At 33.4% G+C, this 21,247-nt stretch overlaps 1 protein-coding gene across 1 annotated transcript in view; it reads left to right on the top strand.

Annotated features, from left to right (window-relative positions):
• LOC129954189 (uridine phosphorylase 1) overlaps nt 1-21,247 on the top strand; it is a 105,667-nt gene that overhangs the window by 37,434 nt on the left and 46,986 nt on the right. The window contains exon 2 of the mRNA XM_056067933.1: nt 4,801-4,890. Coding sequence (XP_055923908.1) covers nt 4,841-4,890 — 50 coding nt within the window. The 5' untranslated portion in view covers nt 4,801-4,840. The remainder of the gene's footprint in view (nt 1-4,800; nt 4,891-21,247) is intronic.

Below are 21,247 nucleotides of genomic sequence, written 5' to 3'. Positions count from 1 at the left end.
AACTACGGCTTTGTTTTATTTATCAACTGACGCTAGGAGCAACCTCAAGTTTCATTAGAGACCAAATATTCTCAATTGGATTGAGATGTGAATTGTACAACTTAGTACATTGATATTATTTTCTTCCAAGTACTTTTAAGCAAATACATAAATTCTTAATATTATTTTTAGTCATAAAAGTGAGTCATGATAAAAACAAAAAGAAGTTCATATTCACAATTTTGGCTGCATGACAAAGAGCATTGTTCTGTTGAAAAATTAAACTGCAAGTGTCCTCAAAAAGCTCTAGCATCGTGGGCTACAGTACGTTATCTATGAATTGAGTTGACTTTGGATTCTAGAAAGCTCATTCTGCCTTCTTAATCTCCAGAGAAATAACCCCACACCATCACACTAAGAGGTTATCAAGGAGAAAGAGGTGAGCTTCCTGCGTTTTAAGGCCAACCCAACTGAGGAAAACCTGAAAAGGTTTAAGCAAGGCAGAAAGCCTGCAACATTTTACATGCCCAAGAATTATGGCAAAAAATACTGCAATGTCCCAAAGGTAGTAGGGATTTTCGGACATTCGTACAAAACATGAGGAATCCTTCCTCTTCCTCGATTCCTACGCTTGTTGTCAATGACATTCCTTTAGTAAGCTCTGTTGGTAAAGCCAACTTAACTTATTTGCAAGGCAGTTAGCCGAAAATTCCACCTTACCAAAAAGTGTCATGGCTTCCCCACTTCTTGAACGTGTAAATGATTCTATAGGATCAATATTTTTTCGTACTCATTCAAACGAAAACCCAATACTGTCTTGCATCGTTAAAGCGTAATGTACCCTATAACGAAACTGAAAATCTCGACACTTCGGAATGTGCATCAGCAGCCATCTTTTGTGGAGCGATCATACGCGATGTCGGCAAAAATGTCACAAGATGTCTATGTTTTCTGAGAAGAAGCAAGAAATGTTTGTCCCCGTTTGACCTGGCTACAATCTACAAAACCTATATACGTCCGAAACTTGAATATCACTCTCATCTCTGGGCTGGTGCTCCAGTAACTTATTTAAGCCTCTTGGACAGTATTCAAAAAAGAGCTTTTAAAATGATTGGTGACATTAACATCATCAACTCGTTTACATCACTCGAACATCGACGCAAGGTTTCTTGCCTCACCCTTTTTTACCGTTATTTTAACGGACTATGCTCTAGTGAAATAGCCAGTTGCATTCCTCCCCTTAAACAATTTAACCGTAATACCCGTGCGTCTAGGAATGCCCATCAGTTTACCCTTGAGCCCAACATCGGCCGTACGATGAAGTTCAGAGATTCATTTTTTAGCAGTACTACGCTCAATCTTCCCTTTCATTGCAATGTTCAGGAATTCAAAATCAATGGACACCGACAGCTCCTATCCAACCCTTTTCTCTTTTCCTAATGCTCACACTGTATCTTTGGCATATTAAAAGTACACAAAACCCTTTTAGTGTTCGCTAATTATAAAAAAAAACACACCCTTGTTTTTTGGGGGCATTCAAAAAATGCAATCAGAGCTTAGTCTTTCATTCGGTTCTATTCGCGCAGGTATCCTCCCATCTCCAATATGCAGCTTGAATTTTGATTTATTCGAAAAGATGACATTGTTCCATATGTCTTGATTCCAATTTATGTTCTCCTGAGCCCAAATAAATCGTTTTTCTTTGACTCTTTTTTTAAAATCCGGCTTCAGTACCGACTTGAGTGCCGGACTCCAGCTTTAATAAGCCTTTTTCTCACTGAACTTGACGAAATTACTTTGCCTGTAGCTCGCAACAGATCGTTTTTAAGGTCCATCGAGATCGTTAACCGATGACGACGATTTTACTGGCGATTACCACTGGGGTCGTCTTTTTTGACCTCCATGTGCTTTTTTCCTACTAGTAGGTAGGTAGGTAGAAATGGCGATCTCAAGGCAACCTAGCCTGACATCCAATTAGCGTCGTTTTGATACCAAAAGCTGATAGTAGTAGACGATCTCTATACAAATGTTGATGTTTTTTCAAACTTCATGCCACAGTTTGTTGAGTAATGTTCAGTCTCTTAGAAATTCCACGTGTTGTCAAATTGAAACGTGACACAAAATATTGGCTTAATGTTCCGAACTGATTTTTCCCATTCTTCCCATAAAATCACTTCGGTTAGTATTTGACTACTATCACTAGCCAAATGCCGCTTTTATTGATAATAACATCAACTTTTATACGGAGAGATCATGTTTCTCTCAATACCATACCACCAACTTCTACAGACATTTCGTTCAGCTTCGATTGAGAGAACGCCTTAGACATAGTTGAAAAAGACATTAGTATAAAGTACAATGGCACTGGTGCTGATGATTTTAATTCAATTTTCATTAAAGCTTTTCTTCCATTGCTTCTACCCTACTTTACACATTTTATAAAGGCAATCCTTACCACTGGAACTTTCCCCCATCAATGCAAAAAAGCAAAAAAAAAAAGTTCCTATCCGCAAAAACTCGCTTTGTACTGAATTTAGACCGAATTCCATACTTCCTTTTTTATCTAAGTCGGTGAAAGGATAATGCAAAATAATTACGCTGCTTCACCCGTCGCAACAACCTTTTAGCCGATTTTGAATCGGGTTTTCGTTTACACCATAGCTGTATTACGACACTAACTAATATAATCGAAGACATAAGGACTGAACTCGATATTAATAAAGAAACTTTTTTTAGTCCTACTAGACTCTTCAAAAGCATTCGACATGGTGAATCACTCAATACTTCTGAATAAACTGCGTCACTATTCAACAGATTAAGAAGCTATTAAACAACTTTCTTTCTTTTTGAATGATAGAAAGCAAACCGTTTTCTTTAATGAAAATCTATCCGATTTTCTTCCGATTCAACAAGGAGTTCCCCAAGGATCAATTTTAACTCCCTTTCTATTTTCATATATTTGAATGAAATCGTTTTCTTTATAAATGAAGTATCAAAAGCTGTCGTTTGGTTTTGATTGAAGACTGCGTTTTCACCCTGAATCAAAAATTAGAAAATATGATTCTCAACGCAAGCAAATGCAAATACCTGGTTATACCAAGAAAAAAATTAGACTTAACATATTTCATATTTCATTCCATAATTCTAAACGAGAACTCATTAGAATTCGTAAATTCCAGTAAAAATCTTCAATAGAACATTGACCTGGAATGATCACATCAACCAATTGATAGGTAAAACTTATGAAACGCTTAGAACACTGTGGACCGCCCAAAACATCACTCCATTCAAAACCAGACTAATGCTAGCAAGGACCCTAGTTACACCTGTTCTCACTCATAAATACGAAATTTCTTACAACTGCGATTCCATCAGCAAAAATAAACTAAACATAGCCTTTAAAAGTATCATTCGATACATCTTTGAGTTAAGAAGGTGCGACCATGTTTCACATTTGCAAGAGATTTTACTTAATATGCCTTTAAATGACTTCATAAAGCTTCAAACATTGATACTGTTTTTTTTTTAATCTTGAAAACACGTCAACCAGCGTATCTCTTTGCTAAAAATCAGAATGTCAACATCGAACAGATCGACATCGGTAATTTTGCCACGCTTTTCGTGTTTGACCTCGAAAAGGCAATTTTTCATCGCGTCATGTCTCCTCTGGAACTCACTTCCCACTCATCTGCGGGTGATATGCACATTTTCCAAAAAAAGTATTAAAATCTTCTTTTCTAAACAAAGCAACTTACTTAACTTAGCTTATCTTCTTTTCTTAACTCTAATTATTTGTTCTCCTTTTTTCCTTTTCTATTTCTAATGTTTCTATTATTCCCTTGATTCAAGTCAAATAATATTTTATCGTTGAATATTTGTTTTTCTATAATTTTATTCTAAATTTCTTTTGTATTTTTATTTTTTTTTTTATTGTTTCTAAAGTTAAGACATAGGCTCTCACAAATTTATAAGATGAACTGAAACTGTTTGTAGTGTTCCTAAATTATAAGAACTGATCTCGAAAAGCGTAGTAAAATGTTAAACCAACATTTCAGGAACAGCACTGTAGGTACTATGTGACTCCTAAAAACAATATTTGAGTTGTATTCTTTTTGAAAACAGAAATAGTGCCCTGAGGCGTTATTTTTATTAAATTTCTTCCATTTTTGTTTGTACACGTAACTTAAGTGTTTCAAAAACACACTGCCAATTTGAAAAGGACATAACAACACCTGTCGGGCTAGCTTGTATCATAAATAATTTGCTCAATAACTTTAAATTTTGTTTTAAGAAACAAAATATCACAAAGCCGTTTTTTGGCAAATTGTTCATATTTTTGTGTTGATACACAGAAGTAAGAAACAGGCTGGGTAAATGTTACACGCAGCTGACGCCTCATAACAATGCCAAACATTTTCAACTGAGATTATGGGTTTAAGAAATTTCTTAAGCCTCAGGTAAGCTTTAATTGGTTTTATTCCCTTAAAAGTAAAATACCTCTCAAAATATTTCAAAATTGGTTTTAAAGTCTAACAATCCCCCTCTCTATTGTAAATCAACATCTATTATGTCCTTATACTTTTCAAAGGAACGATTTTAGCTCGAATTCTATGAGTTAAAGGAAGTAAGTGTAAGAAGAAAATAAACCCATGTATACAGGATTACTTAAAAGCTTTTTGTCAGTCATAAATGTTTTTGATTCAATAAAATGTCTCATATTCAATAGGTACACAAAGTCAGTACCTTCAAAACATAGAACATAGAATTTACTGAACTGATACTTCTTTTCTTCTATACTAAATTTTATTTTCTCTATTTCAGGTTATACATCAAGAAAGGAGCATAAATTACAAGCAAAAGGATGTCATTAAATAAGAATGGTCTTACATTGTCAGAGGATGAGGTTGATGAGTAAGTTAATACATATATCTACAAATGTAGTTTGAGCCAATATAATAAATCTTCTGATGGTTAAATAAATAAATACCATGTTCTACTCGTATTTGTATATCGATAGTGTTGTTGAATATACAAATGTATCTACGAACATTTTTGTTTGTATTTTCATTAAATCGATCGATATTATTTTATTCTTCTTCTTTTTCTTTAATAATAAAATACACTCGTACATAAAGAGAGCTATACATTTTTATAGAGTGGTTTGTATTATTTTTATGTGTCGATAAATTTGGTAGAATATAATGAAATGCTTTTAATATATGAAAGGGAAACAAACGACCGACCCACCGCACAAAAAAATAATGGTGTTCTTATGATGACTTACTACAATATATGTATAGGCGAATAGAAAGACTTGTTGGCTTACTTGGGTTTTACTTACTTTTGCAGGGTTTTATGCAATCAGATTGCTTAAGGTATTTCGGACTGATCAAAAACTATTATTTTCTGGGTTGTATTCTGTCTTGTTTAAGAAATGGTGTTGTTAAAATTACGAATTCGATGTTCAGGTTTATATTTATAAATTAACTCAACAAAATTATGTCAAAAACAAACGAATTTTGTAGTCAGCAGGGTTCACTGGTTTGTGGAAAAAATATAAAAAATAACAACAACACAAACAAATCTTCAAAAACATTTCAGAAACTAAGAACAGTTGTTTATTCCTTCAAATACAAATCATATGGTGCTACAGTCCTGTGTGAACTAAGGCCTCACCCAATTAACTTCTCCATCTAGCTCGGTCCCTAGCTAGATGTCTTCAGTTTTGCAATCCAAGTTAGGTGAATTCACTTTCCACTTGTCTTCCTTTACTTTTCTGTCCTGTGGCGTTGAATTCGAAGACTTTCCGAGTCAAAGCATTGGTTTCCATGCACTCTAAGTGAACCAGCCATTTCAGTTGTTGGACTTTTACCCTTCTGGTTAAAGGTATGTTGAAGCTCGTTGTTCGATCTTCTCCTCCACTCACCATCTATGCATACGGGGGCGTAGTCCACGCCAAGAACTTGTCTCTCGAAATGACCCAAGGTGCTTTCATCAGCTTTTGGAATGGTCCATGCTTATGAAAGTTTTAGTAGGACGGGGATGATGAGGGTCTTTTATAGCGACACTTTGTTCCCTGGAGAGAGGGCTTTGCTATTCAATTGCTTTTTATGCCCAAGAAACACCGGTTAGCAAGAGTTATTCTTCGTTTGATCTCAGCACTGATATCGTTCATAGTGGCGGAGCAAGGAAGACAGAGTCCTTAACTACCTCAAAATTACATCTTTCGATGGTGACGTTTTGACCGAGTTGTTGGTGTAGTACGGTCTTTCTCGGTCACAGCATATACATTGTTTTGCTCTCATTAACCGTCAAATTCATTTTTGCCACCACTGCTTCAATACTCACAAAGGGCCATTTGTCAATGCCATCAGCATATTCTTTTAATTGGACAGACTTTTAAAAGATAGTGCCTCTAGTTTCGACGTGGGAGCTCTGCACTATCCTTTCAAGTACATTGTTAAATCGCATAACAGCGTATAACCTTTTTTGACATCGAAATTTTCTGTTAAGTTGTTTCCAACCTTTATGGAACAGCGTGAAGTCTCCATCCATGCCACAACTAGACATGGCTCTATACAGCTCTTCTCTGTAGATGCTGTCAATAACCTTCATTTAATGAACTTTTAGGATGCAAATGAAGTGAAAGAAATTTTAGAGCACCAGAACTTTCGGAACATATCAGAACAAAAAAATGAATAGTTTGCCTCTGAAGAAAACGTTGTTTTTTCAGCTGGAAGGGAAGATGAAAAATCAACGGATTGTGATAGCGATGATTCTATTTGTGATTTTAGTTTTTTCCCGGTTGCTTCTGAAAACGTACGTAGTGAATCTGATGTTTCTTTTGAAACAAAAAACGCTGGTCGTCAGCTGGAGCAAAACTTATTGTTTGGAGATCGCAAAACTATTTCAGATGATGACCAAAATAACAAAATAGCTAATGCAAGGCAATTAAAAAAGATGAAGAAAGAATAAAGAAACTCTGGCAAAAGCTACATGTCAACATCTGGAACACCGTTCAGGAACGAAGTCTGCGCAAGTTAGATAACTGTCCGAACAAATGTAAAGACAAATTTTGTATGAAAACCAACAGCTTATTTTTACAAAATTTTGGAAACTTTGTTCTTATGAGCTTAGACAAGCGTTTGCATCTAGCTTCATTGCGGTTTAGAAAACTAAGTCTGAAAGAAAAGACAAGAGTCTTACTAATTCCTGGAAAAGGAAGCTATGCAATAAATACTTTTGTTGGATTTAATGGTGAAAGAATTTCAGTTTGTCAAAAATGTTTCAGATCGGCCCTTTGTCAATTAGAGCAATTTATAAAAATAGTTATAAAAAAGCTGGAAGGGCATATAGTAATTATAAATGCTGATATGCGTGGAAGACATCCTGGTCCTAAAAACTTTTCACCTGAAAAACAAAATGAAATAATTACATTCATAATCAGTTTGCCATCTTATGAATCCAACTTCACTAGACGAGACAATTCTAAGAGATATTTGGCAACTGACTTATCAATAGCTAAACGTTTTTGGCTCTATTGAGAAAAATATGATCCAGTTTCACTTTCAAAGTTATCTACAAATTTCAACACCCTTTAATTAAGAAAACTTAAATAAGACACTTGCCACAAGCGTGAATTTCTTAAAATGAAAATTGATGAATTGCTTCTGATTAAGACCGTACGAATCTCTTAAAAGAACAAACAACTCACATCCTAAGAGCAGATACTGCTTATAGGTCGAAAGAATCAGACAAAAAAAACGCTGACTACAACAAATCTTTAAAAACTCTAACATTCGACTTGCAACAATATCTCCTAACAACTTTTTCAAGGTCTTCAGTTTCATTCTTTAAAGGTTCATTCTGACTGTTACATGTGGCATGAGGCAGAAGGAAATCGTGGTAGAAATTAAATTTCTTCATTCGTTTTCAAACACCTTCAAGACCTTCCATCAAACTATAACTTTCCATCAAACTTTATTATAAACAGTTGTAAGCTAGCAGTTATTGGTCTTTCAACTAAATTTATTCATATTTATGAACAACTTTTATTAAAGACATCTGCAATGGTTTGCTATGTTATATCTATGTCAAAATCCTTTAATACCGAAACAGGTGTTCCACAAGGCTGTATATTGAGTCCGCTGATGTTCGCTCTTTTTATCAATGACATGGAAAATAAATTACTGGGAGGCGTCAACTATGGCGATTTTTCTTTGAAGGTTTTGCTCTATGCCGATGACCTGGTGGTGTTCTTTAATAACCCAGTGACATTGCAGCTTCAGATAAATATACGAGTACTTAAACAATATTGCGATTTGTGGGATCTCAAAATTAACACTTCTAAATCTAAAATTATGATTTTTAAACCCCAGAACTGTTCAGATAATAATGTACGAAATTGGACGTTAGATGATACCACTATTGAAGTTGTCAGCGTGTATAAATATCTTGATTTTACTATCACTCATAATTTGAACATCAAAAATCATATTAAAGAGAAACTGGTAGAAGCCAAATCAGCTATAAACTCGATGTGGATTCTAGAAGTTTCGCGGACCCTACATCGAAATTTAAGTTCTTTTAGGCTACCGTGAACAGTTGCTTTTGTTATGGGAATCAAGTGCATGGATACCAATTTCTAGAGGATATGGAAGTTGTTCAAAGATACTTTTTCAAAAGAATCTTCCGGCTACCGCGTAGCACGCCTAATTACGCCATATATGTTTAGTCCGGCTTCCGCAAATATATGTTAGAAATTTAATGACCAACGTAGACTATGATAGTAATTTTCACAAGCAAATTCTGCTTATATCACTCCATTTTGGATATTCCCCTTTTAGAATTTGGCATGCTCTTGCCACAGCTCATAATTTAGCAATGAATATAAATGCAAACAACAAAGAAGAATGGAGAAATACCTTTTACAACTGCATTTCGATTGTTAATGAGGAAATGTACAAAACTTATCTCGAAAAGGCTAGCCGTCTTAATTTGACTTTGAGTATTAATAACTTTTTCTGTGAGGACCTTTCTGCTTCTGATATAAGTTTAATATTCAAAATACGGACTGAAACTCTTGAGCTCAACTACAGGCCACATAGAACGGACTTAGATGCAATTTGTTCACTCTGCAACTCAAACCAAAACGAAGATGTTTACTATTTTTTAGCAATTTGTCCTATTTTACAAGAAATTTATAGACTTCATTTTGATAAAAGCTTTTTCTTGTCGAAAGAATGTTTACGTATTTTGAACGGGGAGTATCGTTGGACATTGCTGGCACGCTATGTCTCCCATGCAAATAATTACAGAAATTCTTATTTGAGTCTGTTTTGAAGTATCTACTTAAATAAATAAAGAAAAAAAGTTTTGTTTAAGCTAAACTAAAAGCCTCAATATTCCATAAATTAAACCTTTTTTCCGTTTTAACTAAACTAAAAGTCCATATTTTCTGAAACTTGCCAGTTCCTCGCCATCTTCGGTTTCTTAGTTAACAAAAAAAATTAAATATTTTGAACAATCATTTAAAGTACTTAGTTGTTAATTGTTTTCTTTTTCCATTGTAACATATATTTATTGTTATCTATTCTTTTTCTTCTTAAAAATAACTTTGACATTTTTACAAAACAACATTTAAAAAGGCGATCACATTTTTGTTACATTATTTATATATGTTCTTTGTTTTATATTCCATAATTGTATACTCTTTTTCTTTCAATGTAAACGTCTTGATAATATTCGGCAGACGGCTCTAATGCCAGGCTTGAAAAATTTTTTTCTATTGTAAATTATTATGTATCGTTTTTTAATGAATAAAGATTATAAAGAAAGAAGAAGAATATAAACACTTGACAGAATAATAATTCTTTCATTGCTTCAATGTTTGAAACTTTTTTCCAACTTGACAAAGCTTTGGAGATCATTGATCATACATTTCTTCTTCCTAAACACACTCACAAGGAATGCGACGTTGACCATGCCTTAATTGAAAAAAAAAGAAAAAACGGAACACAGTTAAAATACACCATCCTTGTGATTGGTAAAAATTCGTGAAAGCTTTGGGTGTTAAACACAAATTTCACGTTGAAGAATTTGATCAAGATCACGTTTTTAGTTTCTCAACAGTTTCTAAAGAAAACATTTATGTGGCGTGAAGTGGAGAACACAATAAGTGAATAAGGTTTGATGAAATATTTGTATCCTTGAAGAATATTTCTAGAGTTTTCCTTTTTAAGTTAAACAATTTTTTCGTACGTTGAACAAAAACAGAGTAAAAATAATTGTATTTCAAAGTGAAAACATATTTCAAAAACATAAGTGATCAATATACACTGCCAATCACTAGGATGGGGCCACATATTTTTCAACCGATTTTCGTTCTTTATACCTGCTGGAAATTTCGTACCAATAAAAATTTACTACATTTGAGTAGGTAGATATTTTCTTTTAAAAAAGTAATAAAATTAAGGGGTTAAATAGAAGAAACATTTGCAATTTCCCTACATTAATTAAAGAGCTACTTAAAAACAGTATGAAAAAGTGCGTCACTTGGATGAGGCCACATGAAAAATCTTATAAAATATCAAAAAAATGAAAGAAATGTTTACAGTTTTTGGTTTTCAAACATTTATTTATTAAGTTTTTCTCAATTAATAATAAGTATGCCCCCCATTTTTCGATATGACCTCTATTAGACGGTTTGGAATGGAATCATAAAGTTTTTTTTAAATAGTCAAGTGAAATCTCGTCCCAGGCATCACGGATAGCTTCAATTAAGGAGTCCTTGTCTTCAAATTGTTTACCGCCTTCATAAACTTTTCGAGATAGCCATGCCCATACGTTTTCGATTATGTTCAAGTCCGGTGAATAGGGTGGCCATGGCAAAAGCTCTACGTTTTCTGATAAAATCCAGCTTTTGACAACCTTGGAAGTGTGGATGGGGGCATTGTCTTGTTGGAAAATCCAAGGCAGAGGTCCAAAAATATTTTTCATCTTCGGAAATGAGCGTTCCAACAAGTATTTGTAGCTGTTTCCGTTCATTGTTGGAGAAAGAAACTCCAATTCGATTTTGCCATAGTAGGTGATAGCTCCCCACACCATAACACCTGATGTACGGCTGTGATGTCTTCCCAAAATTAGTTCCTCTTTTCTTTAATCATGGAAATAAAAGTTGTAACCATCGGGGCCGTCAAGTCTAAACTTTTTTTCATCCGAAAAGACGACGCGTTTCCATTGACTGCTCCAAGAGACATGTTCTGTTGCAAAGTTCATTCGCAGCTCCTTGTGTACTTGCTTTAGAACAGGTTTCTTTTTGAGTTTTCTTCTCTTGATAGTACCATCTTTTCTTATTATCCTTCGGACTGTCGAAATACTGGCTGATACTCCGCTTTTGGACCTTATTTTAGTAGCTGATTGAGTAGAATTTGAAGCAATACGTAAAATTAACCGCTTTTCTCTGGATGTTGTTGCTTGGGCTGTGCGTCCTTTTTGATTTTTTCAATAGTTTTGAGGATCAGCAAGATAGTTGTTTACAACTGTCTTACTTCTGTTCAGCTTCCTTGCTATTTCTCGGCTTGAGAGTCCCATTTCCTTGAAAGCATCGATTTGTCCTCTTTCTGCTACTGTCAACGTCTTTCCGGAACCCATTTGTAGTTGAAATTTAATAAAAATAGTTATTTGAAAAACGTTGTTAAATATTGTAACCCAAATTTTGAAAAAAATTGCTGATCTGAACTTCTACAACGAAATATTTGCTATGGCCTCATCCTAGTGACTCACTTTTTTATATCCTTTTTAGGTAGCTCATTCATTAATGTAGGGAAATTCCAACGGTCTTTTCTAATTGACCCTATAATTGTATCACTTTGTTTTAAGAAAATATGTACCTACTCTCATGTAGTAAAATTTTCCGGGTTACACAAATTGCAACAGGTATCGGACCGAAAATCGGTTGAAAAATATGTGGCCTCATCCTAGTGATTGGCAGTGTATAATTAGAACAGTAGATTTTATATTAAGTTTTTTTTTTTCATTTGCAACATTCCCACTAAAACCTTATTTGATAAAATCTAAAAAATGTCCATTAAGTTCGAAAATTTAATATTCTTTGCAAAAGGTAAGGATTTAGAAAAATGTCTGCAATCATATTGTTTGTTGTTCTTAAAGTGATTTGCTTATTAGTAATTGTTTCTCTTACAAAATGTTGACGAACTTGAATGTGTTTTGTACGTTGTCTATTAGGTTCATTCATAGCTAGATCAATCGCTCCTCGATTATCTACCAAAAAATTAACACAGTTAATTATTTCTGTATTTTCTGTTGGTCCTGGTATTTCTTTTGGTTGAGGTGGCATATCATCTGGGTTTTATGTACTAGGTGAATCTAATCTAATCTAATCTTTAAACCCATAGCAATGCATCAAAAACGCGCAAATGCAACAAATTCTTGTTTACGCCACTCCAAAATTCTTCTGGCATCTTATAATTTATCTTCCTTCTTGGAATCTTGTTAAGTAAATACGCAGCAGGGCATATAGCTTCCGCCCAATAAAATATCTTCAAATTTGCATCTGCCATCATGGTACGAGCTGTCTCATATAAGCTTCTATTCATGAGTTTCGCTTTCCCATACGGTTGAGGGTTGTACCGAGTTGAAGTTTGGTGAACAATGCCATTTTCTTCACAAACTGTTTTCATATCAGCATTACAATATTCCAAGCCATTATCCATTCTTAATATTTTATTCTTATTTCCATTTTGATTCTCGGAAACATTGTTGAAAATTTTAAAGTTATTTAAAAACTTCTGATTTCATTTTCATAATGTAAACAAATACTTTTTATGAGAAATCATCAACACAAATTACATAATACTTTGAACGACCAATTGAATCTCGTTCCATAGGACTGCAAACAGCTGAATGTTCTATTTGTAGTATATTAGTCGTATAACTTTGATAAGAAACCTTAGATTGTTTACCGAAAAGACATGAAATACATCGTTTTTCTTCCGAACTTCTTATAAGTTGTATTCCTCGAGCCTTGATTTGAGATAATTTTTGAAGATCGTAGTGAATTGTATGACCTAAACGTTTATGCCATAAATCAGTCTTTGTAGCTTGAAAAATGTTATGATCCTTTCTTATATCAAGCTTAAACATACAATGAACTACCTTAGCTGAACCAACCAATTTATCTTTGTGTAAAATATGACATTTTGAATCATAATTGAGGGTTGTCAGTCATCTTATTTTATCAATAATAATATCAACGTACTCACTCATATTTCCACAATTTTCTAATTGAGTTGTTGTAAGCTTCCGAAGTAAGCCCTATCGTCTTGTAAGACCGAAATTATCATATATTGAACATAATTTTTTCCAGATATTCTTAACATTTGATATTCCCTGATATATGCATTATTAGTCTTGACATTACTTTCTCTTGAATTTATTGAGACTCTCCTGTCCCCTGGACTGCCTTCCAAAACCCTTGAAGTTTGAAAGTAAACTTCAATTTATAAAAAAAAATGTCTCTTCCTTCTCAAAATCAACGAAATGAAAAAGCAGGATTTACTGGACGGACATGCTTCCACTGAATGACAGTATTTATCATCCTTTTTACAAAAATCTGTACAATAGTAAAAAAAATTAGGGAATTTCATCCAGACCCAACCGAAGCTGATGAAGGAGAAGGTTTAGCTCATGTCAAAGTGTATAAAGTATCATTTTAAACTCTCATTTTGTATTAGTTTTAGTTCCTCTATTTCTTAAGTTTCGCATAGCTAGTGAATTTTCTATTTTTTTTTATTTGAAATGTATTTTTGTTATTATAAGAAATAAGTTTTTCAACTCAAAATATTTAAAATAAATCCAAAATATTCGTAAACAAAGTTTTGCCATATGTCGACTTAATTTAAAGCTTGGATTAGCATAAAATCTAAGGTCCACTTAACGATTACTTTTTTTTTGTTAATGATTTGAAAGAACAACTTATGTTACTTAAGACATTCTTTTTTTTTCAGTTTGATTTATACATAACATTCTAGGTATAAAACTGTATTTTTTACACTTACCTACTATAATGACTTCCACGAAATAGGTAAAAATGTAAAATAACCTCCTCATTTTACAATTTCGCACAAAAAAAGTTATAAATTATAATTATTATTAGAAATTTTAGATAAACATAATTTTTTCTGAAAATCCCTTCTTTCGACTTAAGCAACTCTGTCTTAATGCCTTATGTATGTGAAGTGCATAACCTCGTAAAGTATAAAACCTAAGCTTAGTCTGATATATTTACATGAGAATAAGTTTCAAGTGAGTGCACCAATGCTCGGATATGTACGTCGTCGTGGAATATTGATGAATCTGTAATTTTCTTTCAATTTTGACAACTTTATGGCTCCCTTCACACTACACGGTTTTGACCGTACGGCAAAAAACCGGACAGTGACATTTTGTAAGAGGCGCGAAGAAGAACATGTAAGCTTACATATTATAAAGTCACGGCAAAAAGCCAGCGCCGCGACGTGTAGCAACCGTCTACTGCCACTAAAGTATACGGCAGCCGGACGGCACTATAAGCTTAGTGGCGTACTTGACGAAGTGCATGTTTTCATATCATACAATTTTATTCGTGCGGCAGAGTTCGAACTAAACCTGTGAAAAAGTATAATAAGCACAGGAACCATGCATATATCGTGTTTTACCGTACGGTTAAAACCGTATAATGTGTAATTGGCCTTTGATCCGGTTTATGCCGCCCGGTTTTTTGACGTACGGTCAAAACCGTGTAGTGTGAAACGAGCCTATCAGAGTTGAACATGAATTAAGCGTAATAAAAACAAGAAAAAACATGGATCGAACATTTTTCAATTTTGCTGTCAAAGTTCTGAGAACAATTTATTTTTGTTCAGTTCCATTTCCAAAATATTATTTTGTATCTCCCAATTTAAATATTTACTTAAGTAGACAAGAAAATAAATTGAATTTTTAATAAGAAGTTATTATTTTTGTAGACCTTATTCTTATGCTTTGTCAATCAGATTGAAGAAATTCTTGGAAATCTTAGAAATAGAAATAAAATTGCCTACCTTGCTGCTTCTCCTTTTTTATCTGATTTCTGTCAACATGTGTATGTATGTATTTACAAAATTAATATTTACTTATGACCATATCTCACTGATGAAGCTTTAAAAAAGCAATGAATTTAAAAAAAGTCAAACAAAATGGATATATACGTGAATAGAATAAGAATGACAAACAACTGCACCAAGTTTTTATTCGTTTAAATTCTGTTTTAAAAGTGCAGGAACCATTAAAGTCAGTTTTATCCTTGAATTTTTTTAGTCACCCACTAGATACTATATACCCAGCCAATATTCCATTTCATTCATCATTGTGTTGGTATTATGTACAGATATAAGTATGAACATACCTACTTTCTTAATGCAAGGCTTCGACTATGAGTATATATTTCGTGGCTCTATGTCAACTGCGCGATAACTTCTGTGCAATACACATTCAACATTGTTGTTATGTTAAATTAATTGATTTAACAAAAAATAATATTCTTAAACAAACACTCTAAGCACTTTAATCACTAGTGTAAATAATAATAAGTGTCCATTAAGTGTTTCAATTCTATTTTTCGAACAGGATACGACTGATATCCAGGTTAGTAGTCAAATGGAGGTTGACATGTTCTAAGGCGGTATGTTAAAATTGACTTCCTTTATGTAGACAATCGAATTAAATTGAAAACTCTGCTATTCAAAATTCCTGGACTTTGAAATTGACAATCCACTGACATAAGTTTAAGACATAAATAAGTGCAACTTCTCACTTAGATTTTTTTGTATCCTGAATGATTTCATTCTTTTGACATTTCATAAAGCATAAAGTCTTGTCTCTACAAATTTAATTCTACATTAATTTTTGCCTCCCTTGTAGTGGAGCAATCAATTATTTATATAAAACTAATTTTTTGTATTGTGGTTTACACAATAATTTGTCAAAGAAACTTGTTGTCTAGAATTGGAATCTCAACCTCATAATTTTTCTATTAGATAATGTTTTTTTAAGGATAAGGTAATGTGCAACGTAGTTCTTTAGAAAATTTGTTTGATGTTTTCACAAAGAATAAAGCTTTATCTTCTAGATAAAGTTTAAATCATTTTAGTATTACATATTACTGAATGTAATCCTTTTCGTTTTTTTTAATAATTCGTTTTAGACTTACACAATATTTGAAGTAATATCGCCTCGATAATCTTAATACAATGTTATTTTCTTCCGAAATGAAATTGGTAGTATTTTGAAAACCTGGAGTGACAGGGTGATTTGATAGTCAGATACGAATTCAAGTCATTGATCAGTGTAAATAATATACAATAATAAGTTGTTTGAAGACTTCCTAAACTACACCAACTGTTAAGGAATTAATCCACTTAACATCGCTCACAAGATCTTCTCTGGCGTAATATGTGAACGGCTACGGTCCATCGTCAATTAACTGATAAGAATAGTCTAAAGTCTATCAAATATCCAAGACCCATCTCTATATCGATTTTAAGGCCGCATATGACAGCATCTGCAGGGACGAGCTAGTGGAGAATTTGCACTGCCACATATAGGTTGGAAACAACTTAACATAACAATTCGATGTAAAAAAATTTGTTAGACAAGGGTATGGGCTGTCATTCAATTTTTTAAAAACGTGCTTGAAAGTATACTGCAGAACTCCCACGTCAACACTAGAGGCACTATCTTTCAAAAGTCTGTCCAATTACTAGCAGCATATGCTTATGACATTGACCAAATCGGCAGTGGCGGCAAAAATGGGTTTAACGGTTAAGGAGGGCAAAACAAAGTATATGCTGTCATTAAGAAAGGACCTACTACACCAACAACGTTTCGGTCAAAACGTCACCATCGACAGATGTAACTTTGAGGTAGTAGAGGACTCTGTCTTCTTTGGCTACGCCACTATGAACGCAGAAAACAAAACCAACGATGAGATCAAACGAAGAATTATTCTTTCTAACAAATGTTTCTTTGGGCTAAGAAAGCAATTGAGTGGTAAAGCCCTCTCTCGAGCGAGCAAAGTGTCTCTATAAAAGACCCTCATCATCCCCGTCCTGCCATTACATGCAGAAGCATGGACTATTACAAAAGCTGATGAAAACAATTTGGATCGTTTCGACAGGAAAGTTCTCGTGTGATATACGGCCCCGAATGCATAGACAGTGAGTGGTGGATATAGTGGAGATGACTGGGTCGTACAGCGACGTAGACCTAGCCAAAAGGATAAGAAGAATTCGTCGACTGAGATGAATGGGTCACGTAGAGCGAATGGAAACCTATACTCCGGCCCAGAAATTCTTTGAATTCACGACAAAAGAAAAGGACGGTAGAGGAAGACCGATGATCAGGTGGCGTTCTCAAATTTTTAAGTGAACTCACCCTTACTAGTGGATTTGCAAAATCTCAATATTTTTCGTTCAAAACTTGTAAATCAATATAAAAAATATTGTTTTGTAATTTTAAAATTTTTAACAATAATTCAACTGACAACTTTTTTAAACCAACACGAAAAACTACAAACTTCTAAGCAAGACAAATCGACAGACGGGTTGGGAAGTTATCAGTGTGGGTCGCATCCCAGCCTCTTTTTATATTTTGTAAAAAAACTTTAAATTCGATTTTTCTCAAAAATTTTCCGAATGTTGAAAACGTTATGACATGAAATCATTCTTTGTTTGTTAAATTTTCGAGATGACAACATTTTTTTTCAGTTTTTTGATTTATATAAAACCCGTTAATCGGATTTTTTCCAAAAAATATGTTGGTTTGGTATTACGTTACAATTTATAATATACAATTTAAATCAAGTCTTTAGCGTTATTGGGTCGTGAGCAATATTATCTGTATAACAACATTTAATTGAAGTCGGTATCTTTTCTGGTTCTTGAGCTATGGACGACGAAAAAAACGTCACGAACGTACATAAGTACACAGTACACACGAACGCGCAGACATCTTTCTTAAAATCTTTTATTTCGACTTTAGGGGTCTTTAAACGTCGATAAATGTCAACATTTTTAATTCGACAAATCGGACCCATTACAATAACTTCCTATGGGAAGTTAACAATGCCTAAACGAATTTTTTTTGTTGAAAATATGGGCTAAGAGATCTCATACCTATTTTTGTAAAAAACGTGTTTAACTGCTGAAACACAATGCAAAAATTGGAGCCGCAGTCGGAGCCAGAGTCGTAATAGCTGTCACAGCTTATCGTACGTTAAAATAAAGCTTGTCGTACGTTAACAGAAAGTACGCACAGAATGCGACGTACGAATTTTTGAAATGGATTTTGTTGTATTTTGAAATTATTGATTTAATACTTTTCATTTGAAATTATCATTTGGTTTGTGTTTGGCTAAGTTTTAAAATTTTTAATAAAATGAATTTTGAAAACGAAGATATAGCTTTAATAATGTCTCTTTTTGGAATGTCGTATATTTATTAAAAATACTATAGTAAAGTTAATACGCGAAGGTGGTGGGCGCGGCCATTGTACCAGGAAAGAAATAAAAAAGTGTATTTTGAAACCACTTTTAAATTCATTAAAGAAAATGATCCTGATCTTATCTTTAAATCAAAAAGAATGAATCACACCCAATGGCCAATACCTACAACTTGTTGAGTTTAGTGGGAAAGCGTTCGACGAAATCATTTCGAAAAGCTATAAGCCGAGAATGTAGAATGGTGTTAACTTTGACGTAAGTTCAAAATTATGTCGTTCCATTCAACTTCTGATTGTTTAATTCTCTAGATATCTGTCACAAGGAGTAACCCCTAATTATTTGGCATGGTCTTTTCGGATGGGTGTTTCAACAGTTTCAACAAAATAATTGTTGAACCATGTATGGTGTTCTGGGATATTTTATCAATCAATCCGATTGGAAGCAAACTAGTTAAAAGTTTGGTGAAAGATGGAACTTGCTCAATCGCGTTGGCGGCATAGATGTTAAGCACATAGAAATAAAATGACCTCCAAACTCGGGATCTAAATACATAAATTACAAATGCTATTTTAGCATTGTGCTTCTCGGGGTCTGCGACGCCAACTATACTTTCTGTGCAGTTAATGTTAGCGCATACGGCAGTCAGAGTGATGCTATAATTTTAAGGAATTGCGAAATAGAAAAAAAATATTGACAAATTCCATAAACTTTCCACCAGTTAAAAACCTTTCCAACTCCCAGACAAAATTCCCATAATACTTTGTTGGTGGCAGTGCTTTCCGCTGAGAATGAACCTTATGAGGCCTTACCCAGGGATTCTTTCTAGGGAAGAAGTTTTCAATTACAGGAAATCTAGAGCCAAAAGAGTAATTGAAAATATATTTGGCTAGCGGCTCGATGGCGAATTCTCGGAAAGGCAATTGAATTCCATCTCGAAAGTGCCGACAAGATTGTGCTTGCGCGTGTACAATTTTGCATAATTTTTTAAAAATTACCGATGTGATACACAACTCAAAAAACATATTGCCCCGACCTGTATTGTGACACTTAGAATGAGCTTGGAGAACGAGTCAATGGCGGTTGGCTCCAGGAAAGCATTAATTTGCTTCCAGTGAGCAGAAATAGTAAAAAAAACTCTCACAAATTATTTTTTGTAGATTTTATTTTTTAATTCCTGAATATTGAAAACAATATTGTCTGTGAAATAAAATAAGTTTGAAGCCAATATTTTTAATTTTTGAAAAGCTATTTGAGCCGAAAGTAAATTTTTACCAAGTTTTAGTATTGTTTTTTTTTTAGAGTTTTATTTTTTGTAAAAAAACTGTCAATTCGAATTTTTTAAAAATCTTACCAAATGTTGAAAACAATATTTCTTATAGGATAAAATTAGTTTGAAGCCAATTTTTTAAATTTTTAAAGAGATATTTGAGTCGAAAATCAATTTTTACCAACTTTTATACATTTTTTTAGGTTTTTATTTTTTTTGTAAAAAAAACTGTCAATTCGATTTTTCTCACAATTTGTCCTTATGTTGAAAACAATATTTTTTATAAGAAAAAATTAGTAAGAACCTATTATCTCATAGTTTTTAAAACATATTTGAGTCGAAAATCATTTTTTACGAACTTTTGTTAATATTTTTTTTCGGTTTTTAAATTTTTGTACAAAAACTGTCAAATCGATTTTTTTAAAACTTTAACTGAATGTTGACAACAAGATTTTATGAAAGATAAAAGTAAATTAAAGCCAAAATCTCAAAGTTTTGAAAAGATATTTGAGTCGAAAATCAATTTTTACCAACTTTTATACATTTTTTTTTAGGTTTTTATTTTTTGCAATAAAAACTGTCAATTCAATTTTTCTCAAAATTTTATCAGATGTCAAAAACATTATTCTTCCTCGCGCACAATTATTTTAGAGATGAAATCATATTTCAGTCGTAAAATTTTGGAGGGGACAAATTTTTTTTTTCAGTTTTATTGATTTATAAAAAAAACCGTTACATTGATTTTTTTCAAAAAATATACCTATTTGGTATCACGTTACAATATATTATATAAAATTTAATTCAAGTCTCTAGCGTTTTTGGTTCGTAAGATATTTAGGGTTAACCAAAATTTTCACCTTTTGTTCAAACTGCTATGGTGAAAAAACCACCCACGCAATTTTCTTGAGAGCCCTTTCTGCATCTTTCTGCCTTATTATCTGTATAATTAAATTTATTTTAAATCGATATCTCTTCTGGTTCTTGAGCTATGGACGACGAAAAAACGTCGCGAACGTATGGACGTACGAAAGTACGAACACTTGCACGCACAAACATCTTTCTAAAAATCTTTTATTTCGACTCTAGGGACCTTGAAACGTCGATAAATGTCAACATTTTCAATTTGACAAATCGGACCCATTGCAATAACTTCCTATGAGAAGTTAATAAAAACCACGAAATCCAATTTGATGTGCCAAACATGATAGACGTCAAAAGTGTCGTTCGTCAAAGTTAAAAGTTGGTCAACTCTTCCGACTCTGGCTGCGGCTTTAATACCAGTTCCGTTGTGTTCCTGCATCTGCATTTGCGTACTTTTAATATTTTGACAGGTATTCTGGTTACGGCTCCGGCTCCGTCATCAATGTGTTCCAGCAATAAATAAAGAAAATATACTGTCAGAACTTTGTGTTAAACGAATAACGATCAACTATAGTCGAACATCTTTAGATTCGAACAATAAT

This window comes from Eupeodes corollae, chromosome 1 (assembly GCF_945859685.1).
Source record: "Eupeodes corollae chromosome 1, idEupCoro1.1, whole genome shotgun sequence".
Classification (NCBI taxonomy): domain Eukaryota; kingdom Metazoa; phylum Arthropoda; class Insecta; order Diptera; family Syrphidae; genus Eupeodes; species Eupeodes corollae.
Note: the sequence above shows the minus strand (reverse complement) of the source record. Positions and strands in the feature narration are given on the sequence as shown.